This window comes from Gadus macrocephalus, chromosome 12 (genome assembly GCF_031168955.1).
Source record: "Gadus macrocephalus chromosome 12, ASM3116895v1".
NCBI classification, from domain to species: Eukaryota; Metazoa; Chordata; class Actinopteri; order Gadiformes; family Gadidae; genus Gadus; species Gadus macrocephalus.
This window is the reverse complement of record NC_082393.1, coordinates 6,793,430-6,814,846: the sequence shown is the minus strand read 5'-3', so window position 1 is coordinate 6,814,846 and position 21,417 is coordinate 6,793,430. Positions and strand designations below refer to the sequence as shown.

The following is a 21,417-nucleotide window of genomic DNA, read 5'->3' as shown; positions in this document are numbered from 1 at the left end:
AAAATTGTGTAGCTTCTCTCAGCTCACGATTAGTTGAAGTGTGCAGACATGTGGCCCTCCGATGGTTATGATGAAAAATGTGGCCCTCTTTATCATGAAAGCTGCCCATCCCTGCCCCAGACCAATGCAGACCTGTCCTGCTTTGTGGTACTAACAAGACACACCTCACTAAAAATTCATATTTTGCACCTCCTATTTCATTTAAATATTTTAAGAATCCCATTAATTTCCTATGGAAAACATATTATTGCTCAATAGCCCTCGAGTTATGGGACCCAGACACCCCAGACCAATGCAGACCTGTCCTATGTGGTACTAACAAGACACACCTCACTAAAAATTCATATTTTGCACCTCCTATTTTATTTGAATTCTTTAAAAATCCAATTAATTTACTATGGAAAATGGCATTTGCTCAATAGCTTCCGAGCTATGGGACCCAGACACCCCAGACCAATGTCAATCTGTTCTGCTGAGTAGCATTAATAAGATACACCACACTATATGTCTTGCAGGCCATTTTCCCAAAATTGCAATGCGCCTATACTGTCCTTATCAGTTGCGCATAACTCCTGTCTTGGCCCAACTTCACTGGTTACCTATCAAATTGAGAATGGATTTTCAAGTTTTGCTTTTTGTTTTTAAAGCCCTTAATGGGTTGGCACCCCATTATTTAAGAGACCCACTAAGTCCCTGTCATTCTAGACCTCTTAGATCTTCCTCTCAGCACAGGCTGTCCCAAACTCTTGCCTTAAAACCAAAGCTGATAGGGCTTTCTTTGCTGCCCCCCGCCTCTGGAATAACCTCCCTATGCATATACAATCCTCATACACTATCAGTAGTATTAAGTCTAATTTAAAGACCTATCTTTTTTCCCTAGCCTTTAATATTAATTAATTTCCATTTAGTTGTTGTTTTTTTCGCTCCTTCATCAGCATTATTCATTCACCCCCTACCTACCCCACCCCCACCCCATATTGTCTTTGTTTGATCATTATTTTATCAACTGTATCACCAGTGTCATCAGCCTAGTATTAGTATTTTCACCAGTCAATAATTATTCAGTCCATCATTATTTTTTTTGACATCAATTCTGTAAGGGATCCTGATATTTAAGTTCCTGTTTTTTCAGCAACATGTGTTTTTTATTATTTATTTACATTTTGTAGGTCAGTTGGTGGTGTTTTCTGTTTGTTTTGGATTGCAATGTACTTTCGACTCCACCCTGCTACTTCCTGCTTTTCTTTGGTTTGCTGATATCCCCTGAGTTTGTGAACACACCTGTTGCTAATGTGTGTTGATTGGTTTGTGGCTACTTAAGCTCAGTGTGCCCATTCAGTCTCTGTCGGATCGTGCCTGTATGATACCTGTGCCTTGCTGGAATAAACTCCGAGAAAATTCTTATAACCAAGCCTTCCGTCTGCGATTGGATCCTTTTGTACCGAAAGCCTAACAGTACGATCCGACCAGTATGGATCCAGCAGAAATCAGCCAGTGGAAGACGGTCCTCGAACACCATGGTGTCGCTCTGGGGAGACAACAGCAGCAACTGGAGGAGATTGGGAGAACAGTAACGGCCATCTCAGATGGGCTCACTGATCTTGCAGCCCAGGTTCAACAACTCCAAGTCTCAAGGGCCCCTCCAGCGGCAGCTCTCCTGGACCCCGTCGTACCACGGCCCAACCCCTCAGTCTCAGAGCCCCGTCTGCCCCCTCCCGAACACTATTCAGGGGAGCCAGGTACCTGTCGTTCTTTCTTAGCCCAATGCGAACTAATCTTCCAACTACAACCGTCAGCTTTCCCTACCGACCAAGCAAGAGTGGTGTATGTCATTACCCAGTTGTCCGGCCGAGCTAGAGAGTGGGGCACAGCTGTCTGGTCAGCCAGGGAGCCCTTCTGCAACCTCTTCTCCACATTCTCTGAAGAGATGAGGAAGGTGTTTGATCGTTCCAAGCACGGCAGAGAGGCGGCACTGGAGATGCTGCATATCCGCCAGGGAAACCGCTCTGTGTCGGACTATGCCATAGATTTCCGGACTCTGGCTTCTTCTAGTGGATGGAATACAGACGCTCAGTTCGACGTGTTTCTCAATGGTCTCTCAGAGACCATAAAGGATGAAGTGATTACCCAGGAACCCCCCACCAGCTTCGATGCTCTGGTTGACCTGGCCATCCGCGTGGACTCCCGACTGCAGCAGCGCCGCAAGTGGAGATCTCCCAGAAGCCTTGGTGGAGCACCAGGTGAAGGAGCAGCTCCTCATCCGGCCTGGCCAGCCCTGCCATTCACCTCATCCACACCTCCAGAGCCAATGCAGATTAACCGCTATCACCTCACAGCAACAGAGAAGCAGCGGAGACTCAATGGCAATTTGTGCCTGTATTGTGGTCAGTCTGGCCACTTCTCCGTCTCTTGTCCATCAAAAGGAGGTGCTCATCAGTGAAACGAGGAGTACTGGTGAGCTCTACCCTTTTCAAGTCCTCCTCGATCCTGCTTCCTGCTACAATAGAGTGGGCTGGTCAGCAGCAACCACTCACCGTTCTCATTGACTCTGGGGCTGATGAGAATTTCATTGACACTAGACTAGCTTTTCAATTGGGACTGCAGATTCTTCCTTTAGATTCACCCCTAGTGGCCAATGCATTGAACGGTAGGAAGCTTGCTGATATAACCCATGTGTCTGCTCCTGTGTCTCTTCTAGTTTCTGGCAACCATCGTGAACAGATCCAGCTCCTCACGCTCCCTTAGTCCTTGGTCGTCCCTGGTTGAGGAAACATAACCCTCACATTGACTGGGTCAGCAACAAGGTTCTGGGCTGGAGCCCTTCCTGTTTGTCACACTGCCTTTGCCAAGCTCATGTCCCCGTCCCTGCCGTGGTTGATTCCCCTGGTGAATTCCCTGATTTGTCTGCCGTTCCCTCTGTGTACATGGACCTCAAGGCCGTGTTTAGTAAATCCCGCGCCGTTGCCCTTCCCCCTCATCGCCCCTATGATTGTGGTATCGACCTCCTACCGGGTAAGGCACCACCCAGGGGCCGACTCTACTCCCTCTCCCGACCTGAATATGGGTCCATGGAGAAGTATATTCAGGAGTCATTGACTAACGGCATAATTCGCCCCTCTTCCTCCCCTGCGGGGGCAGGATTCTTTTTCGTTGCTAAGAAGGATGGCTTCCTTCGCCCCTGTATTGATTATCGTGGTCTCAATGACATCACTATCAAGGACCGGTACCCTCTTCCCCTCATGTCGTCCGCATTCGAGCTACTCCATGGGTCAACCATATTCTCCAAACTGGACCTCCGGAGTGCTTACCACCTGGTTCGGATTCGCGAGGGGGATGAATGGAAGACCGCGTTCAATACCCCAACCGGTCATTATGAGTACCTCGTCATGCCTTTTGGCCTCACCAATGCCCCGGCTGTTTTCCAGGCACTAGTTAATGACATCCTCAGAGACATGTTAAATAAGTTTGTTTTTGTCTATATAGATGACATTTTGATTTTTTCTCGCTCCCCTACTGACCATGTTCGTCATGTCCGCCAGGTTCTCCAGCGCCTCCTGGAGAATCAACTCTGTTAAGGCAGAGAAATGTGAGTTCCACCGCAGCTCTGTTCCCTTCCTGGGGTTTGTTATCTCTGCCGGGGCCATTGAGATGGATAAACAGAAGGTGAGAGCAGTCGTTGACTGGCCCCAGCCGACAACCCGCCGTGAGATGCAACGCTTTCTGGGATTTGCTAATTTCTATCGGCGGTTTATCAGAGACTACAGCGGGTTGGCTGCCCCTCTCACTGCCCTTACCTCAACATCAGTTCAGTTTGTCTGGTCACCTGCTGCGGCGAGAGCTTTTCAAGATCTCAAGAGGCGGTTTACCTCTGCCCCCATCCTGACACAGCCTGACCCCAACCGCCAGTTCATCGTGGAGGTGGACGCGTCAGATGTGGGTGTTGGAGCCATTCTTTCCCAGCGTTCAGCCAAGGATGGGAAGGTACACCCTTGCGCCTTTTTCTCCCATCGACTCACTCCTTCGGAGCACAACTATGACGTTGGCAATCGAGAATTGCTGGCTGTTAAGTTGGCTCTAGAGGAGTGGCGCCATTGGCTAGAGGGGTCTAGTGTTCCTTTTTTGGTTTGGACTGATCATAAGAACCTTGAATACATTCGCACAGCAAAACGTCTGAATTCCCGCCAAGCCCGCTGGTGCCTTTTATTTTCCCGATTCAACTTCACCCTGTCTTTCCGTCCCGGATCAAAAAATGGCAAACCAGATGCCCTCTCCCGCATCTTCCCTGCCTCAAGTTGCCCAGAGGAACCGAGGAATATCCTTCCTGGTCACCGTATTGTTGGGGCAGTCCAGTGGGACATAGAGTCTCTGGTGCGCTCCGCCCAACCGGACAATGCTGCTCCCAGTCAGTGCCCTGTCAACCGCCTGTTTGTCCCTGTGCCCCTCCGTTCCCAGGTCTTGCAGTGGGGTCATTCTTCCCGGCTCTCCTGCCATCCTGGAGCTAGGCGCACCCAAGCCTTCATCCGCCGGAGATTTTGGTGGCCTACCATTGGAGGTGATGTTCGTGCCTTTGTCTCAGCCTGTTCTGTCTGTGCACGGAGTAAGAACTCCACGCAACCCTCTTCCGGCCTGTTGCAGCCCCTACCCATCCCCAAGAGACCGTGGTCTCACATTGCTCTGGATTTCGTTACTGGCCTCCCACCGTCTGATGGTAACACCACTATTCTCACAGTTGTTGATCGATTTTCCAAATCAGTACATCTTGTTCCATTAACCAAGATCCCCTCTGCCAAGGAGACTGCAAGCTTAGTCATGCTGCATGTGTTCAAGTACCATGGATTGCCTGTGGATGTAGTTTCCGACAGAGGCCCACAGTTCACGTCTCACTTCTGGAAGGCCTTCTGCACTCTCATTGGTGCTTCTGTCAGTTTGTCCTCAGGGTACCATCCTCAAAGCAATGGCCAGACGGAGCGGGCAAACCAACAACTTGAGACGACTTTGCGTTGCATGGCAGCTGAGAGACCGTTCTCCTGGAGCTCCCAGCTACCTTGGGTTGAGTATTCAATTAATTCCCTCCCATCTGCCTCCTCAGGCCTCTCCCCTTTTGAATGCTGTCTCGGCTACCAGCCCCCCCTATTCCCTGCTCAGGAGGTAGAGGTCAGCGTGCCTTCAGCCCAGGCCTTCGTCCGCCGTTGCCGGCAGACATGGAGAAGCACACGGACAGCTCTGCAGCGTGCCTCGGTCAAGATGAAGAGTCAGGCAGACCGCCGTCGCTCTAAGGCTCCTCCCTATCGTGTGGGACAGCGTGTCTGGCTGTCGACCCGGGACATTCCACTCAGGGTGGAGTCTCGGAAACTCGCACCCCGCTTCATTGGTCCTTACCCCATTGAGAGACTTATTAGCCCCACTGCTGTCCGTCTAAAGCTCCCCCCCAACCTCCGCCGCATCCATCCCACCTTCCATGTTTCCAGGGTTAAGCCCTTTGTCTTGAGCCAGCTCTGCCCCGCCCCAAGCCCCCTCCTCCACCACGAATCATTGATGGCTCAGAGACCTTCACTGTTCACCAGCTCTTAGATGTTCGTCGCCGGGGCCGCGGCCTCCAGTTCCTAGTGGACTGGGAGGGCTACGGTCCAGAAGAGAGGTGCTGGGTTCCAGGTCGTGACATTCTTGACCGTTCGCTCATTAAAGACTTTCTAGAGAAACATCCAGTTCCCCCAGTTATGACGCCAGGAGGTGTCCGTAGGAGGGGGGGTACTGTAAGGGATCCTGATATTTAAGTTCCTGTTTTTTCAGCAACATGTGTTTTTTATTATTTATTTACATTTTGTAGGTCAGTTGGTGGTGTTTTCTGTTTGTTTTGGATTGCAATGTACTTTCGACTCCACCCTGCTACTTCCTGCTTTTCTTTGGTTTGCTGATATCCCCTGAGTTTGTGAACACACCTGTTGCTAATGTGTGTTGATTGGTTTGTGGCTACTTAAGCTCAGTGTGCCCATTCAGTCTCTGTCGGATCGTGCCTGTATGATACCTGTGCCTTGCTGGAATAAACTCCGAGAAAATTCTTATAACCAAGCCTTCCGTCTGCGATTGGATCCTTTTGTACCGAAAGCCTAACAAATTCTTATCTTCGTTATTCATTTGATGATTTTTTTTCAATCTTTTTCTATGCCTCTATTCTATTCATTCATTTATTTTCCCTTTTATTTAATTATTTGTATTTTATTATCTTCTATATATTTTTTATTTTATTTTGTGAGGTTTGGGTCAATTTAAAATTGGGTTAAATGTGCTGTATAAATAAACCAGACTTGACTTGACTTGACTTCTCTATTGTATTCCACTGTTCTCACATACTCCTAATGAAGTGCATGGGCTCTTTGGAAAGCTGAGACTCTGTAGATCAGCATATAACAGACACAATAACTGTGTCTAGTACAGTAACAGAGTGACAGAGGCATGGACTTTGTTCTTCTCTTTCTGGCATTTACAAACATGTTGGTAATATGGGTATTAGTTGTGATCTTGGAAATACAACTGAGCCCTAGCCCCATATGTCTGTCAAAGTAGATCAGTAAGGAATGATAAATGAAATGTTGACGCATGTACATTTAAAGATAGGGTAATTTATTTGAAGATAGGGAAGAAATACCTGTTCACCTACAATCCATACGGTAATCAAATAAGAACCCCTGAGCACAAGCACAAGTTAGATCTTGAATGAATTGTCATCTGTGGATTCCTGTGAAGTACTTTGATTGCATGTCAGAGGTTCTGCTATAGAAAACAGATATAACCATACAAATCTTTTTTATGATTTTCATAACCCAACCATCTCAAAGAAAGATTTATATGTTATTTGTTATACTATTTTCATATTTCATTAATGTTTCATATGGACTCTTAGGGGGGGGGGGAGTCATTGTAACTCAGACCGAACAGTTTGACATGGAATGCTGAGTACCTTTGGAATCCTGTAGTCTAGTCTGTAGTCTACCATTTACTTACAGTTTTTCTCAGTCGCTTTGGTTCATTTCTCAGATCAGAATAGAAATTCTCAAAACTACCTGTTCAATCTTCACATCAGTGTGTCACTTGTGCACATGAAAAAAACAGTTTCTCATTTATTTGAACACGTTGCAAATGCTTTGGTACATCCATGCACATGATTATGTACAATTCTCTGCTCTTTCCTACATTATCAATTGCTTGTGTCATGTTGATCAAAATGTATTGTAATGATCTCTATGGAATAGTTTCACCTCCACAACATTTAGGCATTAGTTCATTGCATATGCGTCTTTACATGCAAAATGGTTCAACAAATTGTCATAATATGTCAAGCATATGTCTATACATTTCTATACACTGCAGTATTCTCTTTTTTTTTTTTGTTCTTTTTCTAAATCTGTCCTGAATTGGTCAATTGCTGCCAGGTGAATCTTGACTTTCTCTAAAGAAGGGAAAAGTTTGAAGCGTTAGATCAACCAATGATCAACCAGTTTGCTGGAATAGCTCAAAGGTGCATCTCCTGAACCATGAACTGGCGAGTATATATATAGCTGGAGCACAACACAATGTTACATTGTCTGAGAATTTGTGGCCCAACAGACAGGAACGTCAGGAGGTGAAGGTGACTGCATTGTAATTCCTACAGCAATGCATGTACAGTTTATCCCAAGGAGGTTTTCCTATGTTCACATTTCTAGCAATGACATGGTCTGACAACAAATTACAGTAAAAGAGTCAAAGCGTTAACGTGAATCTTGTCCAGTCTCTTGCAATCAATCTCCCACATACACTAAGGTGTAACTTACAATTTACAATAATTGTCTTCAAAACTTTAACCATAGTTTACATCAGAACATCCTCCAGAGTACACTGTTATATTGACAACATGACTAAGCAATTTGACTGTCTTATCCGTAGACAATGACACAAGGACTTGTCATTCTGATGGCACTGACATGTTCATTGAAACAGATATTTACTTTTGAGAGTAAATATCTTTAACCAAAAAAAAAAACAGAAAGGCTCTGCATTTTTCTTTAGAAAATGAATAGCATTGAAGTGGGAAAACAAATATTAAGGTGTGTTTGATTAGTATATAATCATAGCAGGACAGGTTTGCATTGGTCTGGGGTGTCTGGGTCCCACAACTCGGAAGCCATTTTCCATAGGAGATTAATGGGATTTTTTTAAAAATTCTAATAAAATAGGAGGTGCAAAATAAGATTTTTTAGTGAGGTGTGTCTTGCTAGTACCATTTAGCAGGACAGGTCTTCATTGGTCTGGGGTGCTGGGTCCCATAACTCAGAAGCTATTGAGCAAAAAGCAATTTTCCATACGAAATGAATAATCGAATATCTGTCGACTATCCAACATCAAACTAACTTCACCACGGTTGTGTACCGCGTGTGCTGTATTGAGATAATAATCAAATTTTCCTAAATGAACACAGTAATCCTGCTGTAGAAATCGTTTGGGTTATAACAGAGGCAAGGGCGGGGCTTAATAGTATGCGTGTCGGTGCGCGTGTTTTGTCTAAAACGCAGTTTAACATTGCGGTCACCCTCTTTTAGCGGATCGGATCGGATCGTGGCTGACTATTCAAGTTGCACAGTTGGTATGTATTTATTTGTACACTTTTAATTGCACTGTCGTCTGATATTATCAAATGCATGTCTACATGTGCAGCTAAATTCCGTTATATACCTATGTTTGGCGCAACCATTTGTGCAAAAGTATAATAAAAACTGAATGTCTCTTGTGTTATCTATTCTGCTCTCCCCTTGATGAAGTTATTTAGCCCAAACCATAATGGCCCAGCTTGTTGACTCAATGCCCAGTGCATCGACCGGATCCGTCGTGGTCACAGACGACCTCAACTACTGGGGTGGCCGTCGGATCAAGTCCAAAGATGGTGGCACGTCAGAACCCGTGTTCGAACCTGCGACTGGTAGGGGGGTAGTGGTTACCAATCTATTTTTATTCTAAATGTATTCTATGGATTAAAAAGTGGAATTTAAAAGTTGATGTATGAATTCATAAATTATACAATGAGAGTTGATTCAGCCTTTTTACTCCTGGCAGCTGCGAAAAACGTCTCTGATCTTCCTGCTGTGCCATTGCAGGGCGAGTGTTGTGCCAGATGGTTCCGTGTGGGGCTGAGGAAGTGGACCAGGCCGTGCAGAGCGCCCAGGCCGCCTATCTGAAGTGGAGCAAGATGGCTGGCATTGAGAGGTCCCGAGTCATGCTGGAGGCCGCCCGCATCATCAGGGTAAAGCTTTTGGTTTTCAACTGACCCTGCAGGACCCATGATGCCACAAGAGCAGGGGTAGGAGAAAGTACAAGAGCAGGGGTAGGAGAAAGTACAAGAGCAGGGGTAGGAGAAAGGGGCGGGGCGGGTTGGGTATTCCCTCATTATGTTGTCATGTGAGGGGCCATTCAGTACTTCTATAGGAGAGGAATTTATTATCATGCTTCCATAACAAATGCTCTACACCAGGGGTCACCCACCTTTTTGAACCTGAGAGCTACTTCATGGGCACTGAGTCATACGAAGGGCACCCAGTTCTATACACTCTTCTGAAATAACTAATTTGCTCAGTTTGCCTTTTAGTTATACATTACTATTAATGATTAATGATACTCATCTATGTGAAGGCATGTTATGGCATGTTAAGTTATGTTAATGATTTCTCACAATAATTATCAACAATGACTTAAAAACAGGTTGTTCAATTGGAAAGAGTTGTTCAAGAATGAGTAGTGCTATTTTTAGAACAGGCCTGCGGGCGCCTCATGTGGTCCTTGCGGGCGCCATGGTGCCCGCTGGGCACTGTGTTGGTGACCCCTGCTCTACACCAATGATATTTGCCCAAAAGGCCCTGTTTGGAGGTGTGTGTGGATGATGGCTGGTTTAGCCTCCGCTGGCTGAGTCTGAATGATGGGACTCTGGGGCTGGGTGAGGCTACACACATGTTGCACATTGAGCGATCAATGGACACGGGTTAAAGCAGCCCATCATGGAGGAGAGGTCTCCTCCATGGCAACATGGAGCCACAGGCAGTATCATCCTACAAAACATACAATTATCCGGCTTCATCATCACCACTCTCCATCCTTTGTCTTTGGAGGTGCCCAGAAAAGCCACCTAGGTACACAACCTAGGTGGCTTCTCTGGGTACCTTGTAGGACGATACATGGCCTGTAGCACATGCTTTGCTACACACTTTTCCATTTTGTGGAATAAATCATACAATAATTAAAGACTTTTTCACACAAGAGATACACATCAATAGGTACAGTTTGCTACAGCAGTCAATCAAGTGTTAACTCTCATCAAAACATTTACATAAATGGGTTGAGGCATGTACAAAGAGCTACCGTTTTTTACAGTTTTCCACGTGTGATGGAACGGTGGGTCATCGGTGAAGGCATGTCTTCTTTATAAACACAAGATAGGATCATGAACTCTTAAACTCTTATCTTTTGAAAAGGGGTTGCATTTAATTGCACCGCCTGTATTGCCGTAACCTTCCATTCTTTTCCTTTGTCGGCAGGAGAGACGAGACAACATTGCGAAGCTGGAGGTGATCAACAACGGCAAGACCATCACCGAAGCAGAGTATGATATCGACGCTGCCTGGCAGTGCATCGAGTACTACGCTGGGCTGGCCCCGACCCTGTCAGGTGACTACCTAGAACCCTCACCTAGAACTACATCACTCCCATTTCCCTAACCTAGAACTGCATCTATACCATAAACCTAACCTAGCGCTACATATATACCCAGAACCCTAACCTAGAACTATATCTTCACCCAGAACCTTTCCTAGAGCTACATATATCTAGAACCCTAACCTAGAACTATATCTTCACCCAGAACCTATCCTAGAGCTACATATATACCAATTACCCTAACTTAGAAGCATATTCTGATATAACCCAAATCTTGAACTATAACCTAACCCTATTTGTAGAACCTATGACTAGAGCTATACATGGTATAAAATAAGACTGTGTGTGTGTGTGTGTGTGTGTGTGTGTGTGTGTGTAGGCCAGCACATCCAGCTCCCTGGGGGAGCGTTTGCCTACACCAGGAGGGAGCCCTTGGGTGTGTGCGCGGGGATCCTGGCCTGGAACTACCCCTTCATGATCGCTGCCTGGAAGTGTGCCCCAGCTCTCGCTTGTGGTCAGTGTGTGTTTGTTTGTGTGTTATTTTATTTATTTCTAGTTTTTGTGTTGAGGCTTTAGTCCTGTTTGGTCTGGTTTTTTCCTGCTCTTTTTTGTTTTGAGACTCGGCATACTTCGTCGCTCCTTGTAAAGAAACTCTCCCCTGAGCTTTGTTTTGTTTTATCGTACTTCCCCGCTAGTGCTTGTTGGTCCCATCATTTCTTTTATTTTTTGGAAGAGGCTTTCAACAGGCTCAAAGGAATGGAATAGGATCTCAGAGATCAGGACGCTCTCACAGTGCTACCACTTCACCTGATTCAACACACACATTTGAACAACCAGAATCATTAGAAAACAAGACAACGACAGTCAAAGTCAATCTATACCTCAATACATATAGACATGACACAACACAAGTCACTATCCCTATCTGGGTGGAAGAAGGTGAGGAGTTGGGATGTATTGCACTGGGATGGATATGGACTTGTATCTTCTCCTTCTCATTCACTATGCATTCCCCCCTCCCACCCAACCATCCACCAAAAGGCAATGCCGTGGTCTTCAAGCCCTCCCCCATGACCCCTGTGACGGGAGTGATCCTAGCAGAGATCTTCCACGAGGCGGGGGTCCCCGTGGGCCTGGTGAACGTGGTTCAGGGCGGAGCGGAGACCGGCAGTCTGTTGTGCCACCACCCCAACGTGGCCAAGGTGTCCTTCACCGGCAGCGTGCCTACTGGCAAAAAGGTACGCGGCTGCCATGTGCTCTCTGGAATCTTGGGTGAATCTTTGTTAAATTTGGTCTGCTTTCTTATAGGGCTGCTCGATTCTGGGGAAAAATCGTAATCGCGATTATTTTGGTCAATATTGCAATCACGATTATTCAAACGATTACTTTTGAGTTTGAAAACATGACAATTTTCAGCATGACTCCGATTATTTTTTTTGTAACTTTGAAATTTCACCTAAAAAAAAATACACAAAATGGTCAAAAAGAAAATGTTCCAATGTTAAATGATGTACAGATATGTATCAAGCTGTTCTGCCCTTTCTATAAAACATAAAAATAAAAAATAAAAAGATTTTGTTAATATTGTGATCGTTTGACGCCAAAAACGAACTCGCGATCAAAATTCGATTTAATCGCCCAGCCCCACTTTCTCAATAATGAGGTCTGCCTTAACCCCATATCTTTTCAAACCAGCGATCAAAACCTTTTGGTTTGATGCTGGTATCAAAATGTTTGTCTTCATTGACAATTTTTATTTTATTTTACCATGTTATACTTAATTTGACATTACTTAAAGTGATTGTCTTTTATTGGTTATCCTTTAGATGTCTTAAAGCAACACGATTATCTTTTGTGTTTTGAAGGAGAAAATATAAAAATACATGCCTTCGTCTCACGATGATACGATCTAGAAGTTTGAAACTGTGTCCAGGTAACTGATTCAGAAGAGTAGTCTGGACCTTGGTGACAGTCAGTGGATTTGTTTGTCGTTGGATCTCCCCAGGTCATGGAAATGTCAGCCAAGACGGTGAAGCATGTGACCCTGGAGTTGGGGGGAAAGTCTCCACTCCTGATCTTCAAGGACTGTGAGCTGGAGAACGCTGTTCGCGGGGCGCTGATGGCCAACTTCCTGACTCAGGGCCAGGTAGGATGTAGTCCAGTAGTTTCTGGGCCTGGAAGGAACTGGGCTTCACATACATCTGAAGACACTGTAGGTAGCTCGAGGTTAGAAGTGTGTGGTAAAGGAAGTTTTACTGAACGAGTATTGAGAATTATCTCACTATTCTCCAATTTTTCTAATAGCCATTTGGTGCTGTTTTGTTGTGTTGGTTTTGAAGAGGTTTTATGCATAGGTATATATGCTACACTAGCTTTAAAGGAACAATTAAAGTCTTCCTTAGGGCCTTAAACTAATTCAATCTTAATGTTTGACCTTCGAGATGGCATGTTAGTGACCAGACGGGTATTCCTTTTTCATTTACCTGGTGATAGAGTTTAGCAGAAAGTGCAGTAAGTTAATGTTTAGTCTGTCTGTAATTGTAGCTCCCAAAGACTTGCAGTCCACCCTGCCACTAGTAGAACGATAAACTAAACAGCCAGACCCATGGCTATGCTTCAGAGCAGACCTTTTATAGGGTGCTCTGCTGGGTTAAACGCACACCCTCAATCTGGTTTGTGTTCTACAAGGGTGCTTTGTTGATCTTTGTTCTCATTAAAAGATTTGGAACTGTTAATCCACCTCAGTCATCTGATCTATGGTTAAACAGGTTTGCACCAATGGAACCCGGGTGTTTGTTCAGCGGGAGATCATGCCCCAGTTCCTGGAGGAGGTGGTGAAAAGGACCAAGGCCATCGTCGTTGGAGACCCCCTGCTGACCGAGACCCGCATGGGGGGTCTTATCAGCAAGCCCCAGCTGGAAAAGGTCCTGGGCTTCGTCGCACAGGCCAAGAAAGAGGTGTGATGGGACTGTGAGATGTTGTTTTAGATCCATCAGTTGATCTCAGTTTGTCAGATGTGTTTTAATTGATCTGTTGAGATTATTAGATTGGTTAAACTCAGATTATCAGATGCGTTAGGATCATTACAGATATTGATGCAATACAGTAGAATACATTGTTACACTACAAACCCATTTCTAAACTACCTTCAAGGCATTTTTATAACGAGAAGCTAGTCAGAGATGTGGAGGGAATTAGACTACAAAGTTTTGTGGTAAAGCGATTCATCGTTGGATTAATCACAGAAGTCAATGTTTACTGGTGCTCTCCCAAGACTTGTGCAATCCTTATCATATCTGACTGTGAACTGGCTCATTCCAGTACAGCACCTATTGATACTGCTAGTAAATCAATAAATGATATCTCTTCTTCTTTGTCGCAGGGAGCGAGGGTTCTTTGTGGCGGAGAACCGTTGACCCCCAGTGACCCCAAACTGAAGAACGGCTACTTCATGTCCCCCTGTGTTCTTGGTCTGTTCTTCAACATAATATTTGGTGGATAGGCTAGTGGTTAGGGTGCTCAACTCCCGTCAGAAAGGTTTAGGGTACAAACCCCAATGTCTACAGCCTACCTTTGGGCATGCTTGATCAAGACGCCCTAAACACTACCTGCTCCTTACCAACATTCAGTGACAAAATGGCTGCTAGGACGAAATTTAATTACTATTAATGGAATATGTTTTGTTAGTTTCTCTGAAACAACACTTGGGCAGAGTGTAAAACAGTTTTTCGTCTTCTCCCCCAACGTGAAGATAACTGCAGGGACGACATGACCTGCGTGAAGGAGGAGATCTTTGGCCCTGTGATGTCTGTTCTGCCCTTCGACACTGAGGAGGAGGTCCTGCAGAGGGCCAACAACACAACATTTGGCCTAGCCTCCGGAGTCTTCACCAGGTCAGACCGTCGTCTGGACCGCTCAAAGACACTCAGTCCGACAACAGCCCGATGGATTTATACTCTGCGTGTCTTCTTCGCGCTCACCGCACCCATAACTGCATTCCTTTGGCTTCAAAAAACACTTTGCAGCCCTCCAGCGTTTTCCCCAATCTGTTTGTCTGTCTGTCTTTCTGTCTGTTTTTCAGTCTGCCAGGCGTTAACTCCTGAACGCCTGACAATATCATAATTTAATAGTCACAGACAGCCAGCCGCACTGACCTTCTGGACTCAGGAAATGGATGATCAACCGATTGGCGAAAGAACTGTGGAAACGGTTGCGACATTCGATTTGTTGCACAAGAGCGGTGCTCCCATTTTACCCCTACTTACCCTGATATGTCTCATGCTTTTTCCTTTTTTATAAATGTTTTTATAAATTTACAATGTTATCATCCCTAAAGTATGTTTGGCATAGCATTCATTCTTTCTACTATGCAATTTGGATATACATACACATTTCTGGTGTGGTGTGTGTGTGTCCAAATGGACTGCTAGGCAGAGTCTAACCCGTCCTCTTATGATCCATCTCTGTGACATAATGTTCCTTCTGTAAGCTGTTGTCTCAACCCATTTTTGATGTGTAGTCATGAGAGGCCTGGTCTGTTTGCACCCAACAGGGACATCTCCCGCGCTCATCGTGTGGCTGCCAACCTGGAGGCTGGAACCTGCTACATCAACACCTACAGCATTTCTCCCGTGGAGGTGCCCTTTGGGGGGTACAAGATGTCAGGTGAGACCCTCCCCTCCAGTAGGAACCCTGCCAGTCAAACAGTTTTGTTGGTATTTGTTACACGTTGGTGTTCTTCAAAATAAAAGCGCAGTCTTATTCTCTGGTATTAGCTTGTTGTTCAATACGATGTTTTGCTTCAGTGAATAGGATGTTCTTTTAACATATAGCATTATACTAGACCCTATCAACTGTACAGTAAAGAAACTTTACCAGGTGATGTACTGATCCAACTCCTAGGGCTTCACCATGGTTGGTATAAATACTACTGTAGTACCTCACAATGTATGTATACATGTATAATATAAATGCATGCATACCATATGTAGTACTGAACTCGTAGTACTTTGCTGAAAGTTCTTGACCATATATAGTACCGATCCTCCTGTAGTACTTCACTGGTCTAATTATATTACTGATCCTACTGTCGTGCTTCACAATGTGTATTACTGATCCTATTGTAGTACTTGACACATTGTTTGGTACTGATCCTACTGTAGTATTCTGTAGTACTTATACTGCAGTGTTCTGGCAGGCTTTGGCAGGGAGAACGGCCAGGCGACGGTGGATTACTACTCCCAGCTGAAGACTGTGATAGTGGAGATGGGCGACGTCGACAGTGTCTTTTAGACACTTCTTCTCTCACTTCCGGTTTTTCCAGCACTGTATTACTTTATGGCGTAATTTTGACACACGCACTGCGTCAGTAGAGCTGATCACAAAAGAGCTGACCGGGAGAGCTGCAGCAGCCAGGTGTATAAAGATAAATCTGTTGACTCTTTGTTGTCTTTTTTGTATTGGTGAACACAATCAATTCATAACACTTGAAGCAATTTTATTGATAGGGTACACTGCACGTAGATTCCAATATTTATGCATGCTTCAAAGTCACATCTCGACAGATTCAGATTTCTTGATTAATCCAGATGTAAATAGATCTACTTAAGATATAGAACTATATGGGAAATAGAAAAATCATATAAATGTCCAAAAAACATAAAACAGATGTTTTATGTTTCAAAGATGGGCGAGGTCGCCCTGCATTCAGCAGCGATGACATTTCTAACTAGAAACTGTCCTGAAAGGACAATATAGACGTATTCTTCCCTTAGAGCCCCTGACAATGAGTAGGCCCCTAGTTGAGTGTTTTGACGATCATGGGATGGCACGCATTTTGGGGTGGTTTGTGCTTTGTGCTTTGTACCTTAATTCTCTGAAATGTGCAGCGTATAATCTTAACTTTAGTTTAAAGTTTAGCTTTAAACTAAAATATCTAATAATTATACAGCAGGCGCACACACCATTAGTGTGAAAATCCTCAACCGGATGTAGACCGGTACTTACAGGAAGCAAAGCAATAAATCCGTGTCTCATATGACTGCTGAAATTTTGTTTTGCTGTCGTTTTTAAAAATGCAGGTAAGTTAACAAATTCATAAAGATATCAACTATCTTTTATTGATTGAAACATGTAAATTGTATTTCTGAAACTTGCTTAAAATCCTTGAATTTGTTGTGAATGCTCGAACCCCAATTCCTTTATAAACGTCGCCTTCCATTCAGATCAAAATTGCAGTGCTTTGTTTGTGTTGTTTTTAACGATTTAATGATTTAATATCAAGATTTGGTCGCACTTTCCCGTTCAAATATGTCTTAAATGTTGATTAAAAAGCAGCGAGAGGAGAAGCAACTGGAGGCGTCCGTGGATTTGCTGATTTCTCGTGTCGCACATCTCAAAAACGCTCTCCACAACTTCATCTACAAGTTGGAAAATGAATTTGAGCGACTGGCATGGTAAAATCTCGTTCATACTTTCCATTATCTAGCTTGCTGCCCCTACAATAAAACCAAGCAAACGTCTAATCTAATCCGTATCACAGGCCGTCTGTGCTGGACAACTTCGCTCTAGTCTCCGGGCAGCTGAACACCATCAACAAGCTGCTCAGGAACGAGAAGACGCCCTCGTTTCGTAACCAGGTCATCATCCCGCTGGAGCTGTCTCCTGACCGCGACGATGAGCTGGCTGTAAGGAAATACTCTATAAACTGTTTTCATCCATGCATTGCACTGCACGTATAGAATGTTTAGCTTTACTTAATGCACAGCTGTTTTTTGGCTATACATTGTATAGGTCTTGAAAGGTGCTATTTAAATAAATATTAATATTGTTAGTGTTTTAATTAATTCATGCCTTGCATCTTTAGTTTCTAAGCATTAATAAAGTGTTGAATCTATCTAGTCCTGTTCTGTCCTTTCTGCTGTGACAAACAAGCTGGGATGAATAAAGTACCTCTAACTCCTTCCCCATGGTTGCCTGTCCCCACAGAAACTAACAGAGCAGCGGGTGCCGGTGTTCAGTCATGAGATCGTCCCGGACCACCTGCGGACTAAGCCGGACCCGGAGGTGGAGGAGATGGAGAAGCAGCTCAGTGCTGAGGCGGCTCGGCTCGGCCCAGAGGCGGCCCAGGTAAGGATCAACGTGTCCTGACTTTGTTTTGAGCGCAACAAATGTAAAATAAAATGGTAGTTTATTAATCCCATGAAAAGGAAATTCTGAAATAAACCTATTGTCTACCCCAAGTTATAATTTGACTGCATTGAATAGGTACTAGGTACGCCTTGGGTCTCTTTGTAGCCGGCATAGCCCACAGAGGCTTTTGCTGTATACCTGGGATTCCTGTCCAGAAAATGTTTCAGGGTGGCTCTTTCTTTCATACCTTCTGGTTCATTTATGTCAGACAGTGAAGAAAAAAGCACTTGAAGCAAATCGGAGATGAACTTGTTGGGGCGTTAATACCTATGTTAATTAGTACCAAACATCTTCTTCACATTATAAAGAATCATCAGACACAGGACCGTCTAAGGCAGCAAAGGGCATGGAAGTTGCATTGACGTACCTACACTGCAGCTGTTTGGTGTATCATTGGGTCTGAACAGTTGCACGGTGTTAACCTTTGTTTTTGTGTGCTGCTCACTAGAAACAGATTCAGACCCTCAACAAGCTGTGCTCCAATCTGCTGGAAAAGCTGAACAACCCGCGGGAAGACCGTGACCCCGAGAGTTCAGGTAAACACAGAGCCGCCATCTTTGGTGGTCTGTTTACGAACAAGAACGGTTTAAATCATACACCGGATCCCTGTCAGCTTAACATGGCTCATACGTCCTCTGCTACGTCTTATCTCTTATGTCTTATTACAGTCTCTTTTGAGATAGCAATGGTACAGTGCACTGAGAGAAGACGGGACTTAAAAGGACTTGTAGCAGATCGGGGTTCAATCTGCTACAAGAGTACAGTACAGATAGTACAGATACATGACATGAATAAATAGGTAGGGTATAAACAGTACAGATACATACTTGTCTTTAAGAGGCAGGTAGGGGTTCGACAGTACAGATCCATGTGATTAAGGAGAAGGTAGGGGTTAGGGTAAGACTAGGGGTAGGGGTTAGTGTTATACTTCACAGAGACGGGTCATTAATGAACCGTTAGGGGTTAAACCGTAGAGAGACGGTGTCATTGAGGAGGAGGTCGATTTTAGGGTGTGTCTTGCTGAAGTACGCCCATAGGTTAGGTGGCGTACCCTGGGGGGATAGAACCGAGTAACTTTTCAGCTTGGAGTCGAACACCCTAACCACCGCTAGACTGCCCTCCCCACAGCGTTGACCCTTGAGAGAACCCACCCATCAGCCTCTTTAAGACCGTCATAACCGCGACCTCACTCCTCGACCTCTTCCTTCAGCGATTCGCCAGAGCAAGCCCTCTTTCAACCCTGCCGACACCCTGGCGTTGGTGGGCGCCGTGGCGTTCGGGAAGGGCCTCTCAAAGTGCCGGCCCCCGGGCCCAGGAGCCCCTGGACAGGGACCCATGATGGGTGGAGGCCCCACCCTGCAGCAGGTCACCATCGGTGGGGCGTCAGGACAACCAGGTAGCGTCGTGGTCACGTTTAACATACTGAACTCTCAACATTTTACATTTCAGCTCCCCAATTGTGACTATAGATATACCAATATACTTGGTGGTATACTGTATCCCTTTTTATACTATTTGTAGAATAAAAAAGCTCAATGTAGTTATTTTTTTCATTACTTACAGGGAAGATGCCAAGCAGCATAAAGACCAACATCAAGTCAGCCTCCGGCTCTATGCATCCATACAACCGCTGAGAAGCTATTTTTCCACGACTCCTTACAACTATTCACTCATAGTTACTCTGCTTCCTGTACCCTACCAAAAAAAGGAATATCAATATTGTTTCTTTTTATATGCCTGATTTTTCTGTTGCATAATAAATATTTACACCCAAACGATCGTTCTTGCGTTTAAAATCACACGTTTGTGTTGCGGTTGATCGGCCACTAGGTGGTGGTAAAATCCAACGTTTCAACTGATTGCTGCTCTTGGCATCCTTGGACAGTATGTCGTTTTCTGTAGTGATTTTCCAATCTTAATGGAATCATTATCCACGTTTTAAGACATTCGATTTTGGAACCTTTACAGTTAAAGACAAAGGTAACAGCAAATCATTTCAGTATCTTGTGATATTCAAAAGCCATTGCACTTTCAAACAGTTGACATAAAATATACTTATTTTCAAAGGCTGAAAGGACCTTGCTTGCAAATTGCAACCATGCCAATGGACTAATGCCTATTCTAAACAAAACGTAAATCGTATTTATGGTGCTTTAATACTCTTGACAATTGACTTTGATTATTCAACCAAAACCAATATGATATTAGGTCGTCCATTAGGATCACGTATTTCCTTGTGTTTTGTCTACTGTTAACGGATAGGACCATGTATCACTGGTCCTGTATACCCCGTTGCATTCTGCTCTTTATGCAGAGAGTAACAAGAGGGGTGGTGTGAGGGTAATGTGTGTGGACATCGCCGTGGCTGGCCTGATAATGTCAAAGTGTTTAATATACAAGAGGGGGGACTTGATGCTGACGTGCGAGTAGGGGGGTTCTCCCTGCTCTCGCGTCTGTCCACTCCAATCCCTGTCCCGCTGAGCCGCCGCCGTGACGGCAAAAGGACGTCGACCGCCGTGCGTTCACGGGACGCGGCGGGACCGGGGCTGACCTACATACGCCCTCTGTCCCCGGCCGCGCCAGACGTGTCGCCCTCGCTGCTGAGACGGCTCAAAGATGGGCGAGGTCGCCCTGCATTCAGCAGCGATGACATTTCTAACTAGAAACCGTCCTGAAAGGACAATATAGACGTATTCTTCCCTTAGAGCCCCTGACAATGAGTAGGCCCCTAGTTGAGTGTTTTGACGATCATGGGATGGCACGCATTACTTTTTTGGGGTGGTTTGTACTTTTTACTTTGTACCTTCATTCTCTGAAATGTGCAGCGTATAATCTTAACGAATACGTTAAGATTATTAAATTATTTTCCCCAAAATTGTGTGCATGGACAAAGAGGAAAACAATCGTAAAATAAATAGAACAAATAAATTCAAGCCTTGATTTCTTATATGTTTTGGTATTTAATATAGGCCTATCTATTTAGAAAAGCAGGCTTACTCTTCAATCAAATATAATATATCGGCCTATACAGCCTAATGAAGTTGTTATTATCTGCAATGTTCGCCTCACTTTTGCGGATATTTATTAGTGACATGACCTCTTAATAGCTGGACGTCTAAAGCTGCTTAAACATACCATCAGGGGTCAGTCTTGTCGCACTGTCGTATAAAGCCTGTGGACTCAGGCAACAATTTATACACATAATTTGCCAAGCCACCTTCCGTTTTAATGCACATTTCCATTCATAAGCACCACGGATGTGTAATGGTGCGTGTGCGCGTGTGTGTGTGTGATCGGGGCTTGTGGTGCATGTGGTAGACATCTCGGTTAGGCTGCAGGTTAGATAACAGGGAAACGCGAGCCGACAGCTGCCTCCTAAATGACATTAAGAGCCTTTAGCAGGGGACACAAGCCAGCAATACCCAGCAGTCAAATCTTCATATAGGGAATAAAGAACACTAGCTGCGACGTGCAGGGCACTGGCAACACATCAAGACATTATTGGCCATTGTTTCATGTCATTTAAAAAATGTTAAGTTTCGAGGTGGA

At 44.8% G+C, this 21,417-nt stretch overlaps 2 protein-coding genes across 2 annotated transcripts; both read left to right on the top strand.

Annotated features, from left to right (window-relative positions):
* The first annotated feature begins 8,470 nt into the window (after nucleotides 1-8,470).
* LOC132469968 (4-trimethylaminobutyraldehyde dehydrogenase) lies at nucleotides 8,471-16,122 on the top strand. Its single transcript, XM_060068111.1, has 12 exons — nucleotides 8,471-8,620; nucleotides 8,796-8,953; nucleotides 9,129-9,274; nucleotides 10,560-10,689; nucleotides 11,057-11,191; nucleotides 11,719-11,915; nucleotides 12,683-12,823; nucleotides 13,446-13,634; nucleotides 14,060-14,147; nucleotides 14,429-14,570; nucleotides 15,230-15,342; nucleotides 15,875-16,122. The coding sequence occupies exons 2-12, from the start codon at nucleotides 8,815-8,817 to the stop codon at nucleotides 15,967-15,969; spliced, it is 1,515 nt and encodes a 504-aa protein (XP_059924094.1). The 5' UTR covers nucleotides 8,471-8,620; nucleotides 8,796-8,814; the 3' UTR covers nucleotides 15,970-16,122.
* A 511-nt stretch (nucleotides 16,123-16,633) lies between these two features.
* med8 (mediator complex subunit 8) lies at nucleotides 16,634-19,643 on the top strand. The gene is made up of 7 exons (XM_060068112.1): nucleotides 16,634-16,757; nucleotides 17,011-17,132; nucleotides 17,219-17,363; nucleotides 17,665-17,805; nucleotides 18,317-18,404; nucleotides 19,079-19,264; nucleotides 19,432-19,643. The coding sequence occupies exons 1-7, from the start codon at nucleotides 16,752-16,754 to the stop codon at nucleotides 19,500-19,502; spliced, it is 759 nt and encodes a 252-aa protein (XP_059924095.1). The 5' UTR covers nucleotides 16,634-16,751; the 3' UTR covers nucleotides 19,503-19,643.
* The last annotated feature ends 1,774 nt before the right edge of the window (nucleotides 19,644-21,417 follow it).

What these genes read in the sequence shown, in the direction of transcription:
- med8 (XM_060068112.1), top strand. An exon ending in GAATTTGAGCGACTGGCATG is followed by an intron (nt 17,133 to 17,218) that starts GTAAAATCTCGT and finishes TCCGTATCACAG; the next exon opens with GCCGTCTGTGCTGGACAACT. An exon ending in TCGGCCCAGAGGCGGCCCAG is followed by an intron (nt 17,806 to 18,316) that starts GTAAGGATCAAC and finishes GCTGCTCACTAG; the next exon opens with AAACAGATTCAGACCCTCAA.
- LOC132469968 (XM_060068111.1), top strand. Translation starts at nt 8,815, where the DNA reads ATGGCCCAGCTTGTTGACTCAATGCCCAGTGCATCGACCGGATCCGTC. An exon ending in AGGCCGCCCGCATCATCAGG is followed by an intron (nt 9,275 to 10,559) that starts GTAAAGCTTTTG and finishes CTTTGTCGGCAG; the next exon opens with GAGAGACGAGACAACATTGC. An exon ending in CATGTCCCCCTGTGTTCTTG is followed by an intron (nt 14,148 to 14,428) that starts GTCTGTTCTTCA and finishes CCCAACGTGAAG; the next exon opens with ATAACTGCAGGGACGACATG.